This window comes from Cryptomeria japonica, chromosome 8 (genome assembly GCF_030272615.1).
Source record: "Cryptomeria japonica chromosome 8, Sugi_1.0, whole genome shotgun sequence".
In the NCBI taxonomy this organism is placed as follows: Eukaryota; Viridiplantae; Streptophyta; class Pinopsida; order Cupressales; family Cupressaceae; genus Cryptomeria; species Cryptomeria japonica.
The window spans coordinates 483,771,742-483,775,766 of NC_081412.1; the positions used below are offsets into that span (position 1 = coordinate 483,771,742).

General features: G+C 36.0%; 1 protein-coding gene across 1 annotated transcript; it reads right to left on the bottom strand.

Moving 5' to 3' along the window:
* Window positions 1-668: 668 nt before the first annotated feature.
* On the bottom strand, window positions 669-2,608 carry LOC131077260 (transcription factor MYB87). Its single transcript, XM_058014710.2, has 3 exons — window positions 2,110-2,608; window positions 1,833-1,962; window positions 669-1,730 (listed from the first exon to the last, which is right to left on the bottom strand). Exons 1-3 carry the CDS (start codon window positions 2,243-2,245, stop codon window positions 803-805), a joined length of 1,194 nt encoding a protein of 397 aa, XP_057870693.2. The 5' UTR covers window positions 2,246-2,608; the 3' UTR covers window positions 669-802.
* Window positions 2,609-4,025: the final 1,417 nt, after the last annotated feature.

The following is a 4,025-nucleotide window of genomic DNA, read 5'->3' on the forward strand; positions in this document are numbered from 1 at the left end:
TTTTTCAATTGAAAATTGCAAGCTGGTTTTTTGGTCAACTACTGATAATTTTTAACTAGCTTAAAGACCCAACGATTCAATTTTAATGTTTCCTATTGTCAAAGATAGGTAAACTTGCAGTGATTGATAAGATCTGTCATGATTCTGAATACTTATTGAGCCAAAATTTTCAAAAATGTCATAGACAAGTGTAGTGCCAATATTAGATGGGCCTGTGATTTATCTTTAAGATCATATCTGGGACAGGTTAATCTACAATGTGAGTCTAAAATGCCATATAGTAATTACAGACTCTGTGTTATATGTATACTCAATTGAGATTTTCAAGAATCAACATAATATGCTTTCAATCTGCGAAGATCAGTATTCTCAGCTCCCAATTCCACATTATGATGGAGATGGCTTTAGCTTGGATCATAAGAAAAAATTCTGTTAGATCATGGTAAAATTCTGAAATGAAGATATTGGATGCAATACCCACCTGTATCTCAAACTAAAATGCTAAGTTAACATGTGTTCTCATTGCCACATTTGCAATCTCAAAGAAAAATGCACCAATAACTAAGAGAAAATACACAAAAATGCACCTTCATGAGAAGATTTAACATATTAGGAGATGAGGGCAAAGCCATTCTAGAAAATTTACATCTCTTTATTTGTAAACAGTAGTAAAGTATACATATATAATCTACAAAAATAAACACAATCCACCTCTAATTTAGACTGAAATGAGGATCACACCCCCTGTAATGTAGTTCCTTTCTTATTAGGAGGAAGGTGGGAATAGTTAGGGAAATTAACTTTAAGCATCAAAATGAGGAAGTAATTGTGCAGGCCAACAAGTGGCAGTAGTCTCCTCAGGAGCACTATCTCTGCATGATGAATAGTCACAGGGGTCTTCTTTCTGTTCCAGGAAGGAATTATAATTGTTCAAATACATCAACTCATTCAACTGCTCCACTGGAAACTCATAGCTCAAAGAGCTCTGATCTTGAGCTGAACTGAGCCCATTTTCATGTAACCATGCAGGCTGAAAATGATTTCCCTCTGTGCTGGAGCTGCTGCTGTCTCTAAATGTCATGGAATCATTGTTGTTAAATACACCAACTGGTTCTGATTTCACATTGATTTTCATGGACTTTTCAAGGGATTCCTGGAAAGCTACATGACCGAAGGTAGCCGGTGGAGAATACATGTGAGAGCTAACATTTGAGGAAGATGATTGAAATCCATTGTTATTGGTATTGTTTGTTGAACACTCACTGAGTGCACATTCATTCCTCATGATCAGCTTTCTAAGAATTGTGCTATCAGACATAATGAGTCCCTCCAGAGCTTGAGAAGGATCAGTTCCAAAGCTTAAAGCATATTCTGAATTTGAGCAATTGGGAAAGCTTGTTGCAGCTGCATGTTGCAAAGCCTGAGGATTTACTAGAGCACTGTGGCCAAATGCATAAGATGGATCCATACCCACATAATATAATGGATCTGGCACATAGAATGCCTCATTTCTTGGCATCAGAGACCTAATTGCATTCATGGTGGATTCAGCAGACATACCTTCTGAAATACAAACCCCTCTTGGGATGTTATTCTTTGCTTCTACTTTAAGCCTACGGTTTTGGAGCTCTCTTCTCTTCCCAAGCAGTTTTTTCTTCAGTCTTGTATTCCAGTAATTCTTTATGTCATTGTCTGTTCTTCCAGGTAACTGTGCTGCAATTATAGACCACCTGCACAAAATTATAGGCAATCCATTAGTATATCCTAAGCCATGACACAGATAAAACTTAACCTAAACATGGAAGTCCAAGACTCTCTAGACTACACATTACCTGCTCCCAATGTTTGCATAGAGGCTGCAAATAACACTGTCTTCCTCTTCTGAGAACCCACCATGCCTTATATCTGGCCTCAAATAGTTCAGCCATCTCAGCCTGCAGCTCTTTCCACACCTCTTCAGACCTGTAAAGAAAATCAGAAACACAATAGGGTTTAGTAACTATGCATTATATGATATATCTCTACTAAAGCATATGGGAAACAAAAAGGGATTGAAAATGCATTATTCTGTTAAAGAAAGAGATAGGGCAAGAGAAGTTTGTGTTGCACCTGCTTTTTGTGGAAGAGCAATCCAATTTCCACCAGTACCACTCTGTTCTATAAAAGCCTTGAGTTTAGCATCTTCTTCAGGAGACCATGGGCCCTTTTTGACATTTGCTTTGTCACAGCAAGGTGCTCTTCCCATCTTTGGTCACTATATCCAATTGATTCTGTTGAGAGATGAATGACTGATAGTCTAATGGATAACCGACATGAGCAACATCCCAAAGATTTGTCCTCTTCTGAGAAATTGAGAGCAAACCAATCTATTCTTTTGTGTCAATTCTTTCTAAGCAATAGAATTCGGGTACTCCTAGCAAAGATTTCCAACACAGAAAAAACAAGAATTAATGCTTTCTCTCAATATGTTGGCATAACTAAGCACTGAATCGCCTATAAATCAATCTTTTCCCAGATGGCTCCCATTGGGTCTGACAAGCAAACTTTTCTTCTTTCTTCAAGAGGATAAAATGATCTCTGAAAGGCATTGAAAACTTGAGTTGACCCAATGGCAGCAAGGAGAGGCTATATAGAACAAGGAGGAACTTAGCTAGCTTCCAATATCATCAATAGTACAGATTAAAGTCAAAGGAACACAACCACCAAGCTATTTCACTGTTCCTCTGCAATGACACAATCTTAGGCTGCTTCTCATTTTCAATAGGATTCCACTATCATTAAGATGTCTTTGTAACTTATGCAACGCTTCATCAATCATGCAATCAACACGAAGCTACCTTCCCCAGCTCTGTTGAAATTTTTTGACTGTCAATTAGTATTGAAAAAGCCTTTCTTGTCAAAACTTTTATACTTATTGTTGATATGACTTTTTCATTGTAGTTGTGATCGCAGGTGAGGACACTGTAACTACGAATGTAAATATAAATATTTTTTAATCCCCAATTCAAATTGTGCTAAGGGCTGGGCCTGGTTCTATTTGCTAGAGCTTCCTGTGGTAAAGCATAAGGTTGCAAGGTCTAGTTTTCTTTTAGTTCACGTGGTATTAGAGGACATGTTTTACCATTACTGGTCATGTAAAAAGTTTACTAGGTAGACTGCAGTTTATAGGACATGTCATGCTATCACCGGTCCCCTTAAAAAAGTTTATCAAGCGCACTGTAGTTTATAGAAGAACATGTCGGATACGGTAGCGTCACAATCACATTTAAAAGTTTACCAGACATACTGTAAAAAAGGGCTACCGGATTTCTACAATCTAAAACAAATTGTACTCTGAAAAATTATATGACCACAGTTAAAACTACACCATAGTCAAGAGGGGCTTCATATAGTATACAAAATCTCAATCAAGGTCGGTTACTCTTCCAACTAAACAATTTGATTCATGAATGTGATTTAATCCACGTGTGTTTCAATTTTAAATCTTCTATCAGAGCTGTATATTGTTAAGGTAGGAAAGAAACACAACTACCATTTGACTTTAGAACTTTGATTCCTAGATGCTAGCACTATATATTAATGATATTGCTATGCCTTTCACAAACTACCCACAATAATTACTCTTTCACTTGAATCAGAAAAACCTGATAAAAAAACATCACAACTGTTGAAGATACCTCACGAGGTGATCACAAGCTATTGACCTTAATAGCAACTAAGGACTCAAATGAAGTAGATTTTCAATAACACAATATATAGTATATACTATATACTAAAGTACATCCTATATATCTTCTCTAATCATTATCACGCACTTTCTTTTTCACTTAACCTTTCAGTGAACAGATTTTGAAGGGCTGTTGAGAACATTTAGATTAATTTTTTATGGGTGGAAAGTAACTGATACATATAAATTATTAAAAAATATCAATTATTTATTTTAAAAAAAAAAACATTCTATATTGAAATTATAGATATTAAATCAATCAAGTGACATTCTATACTCTAATTATAGATATTAGATC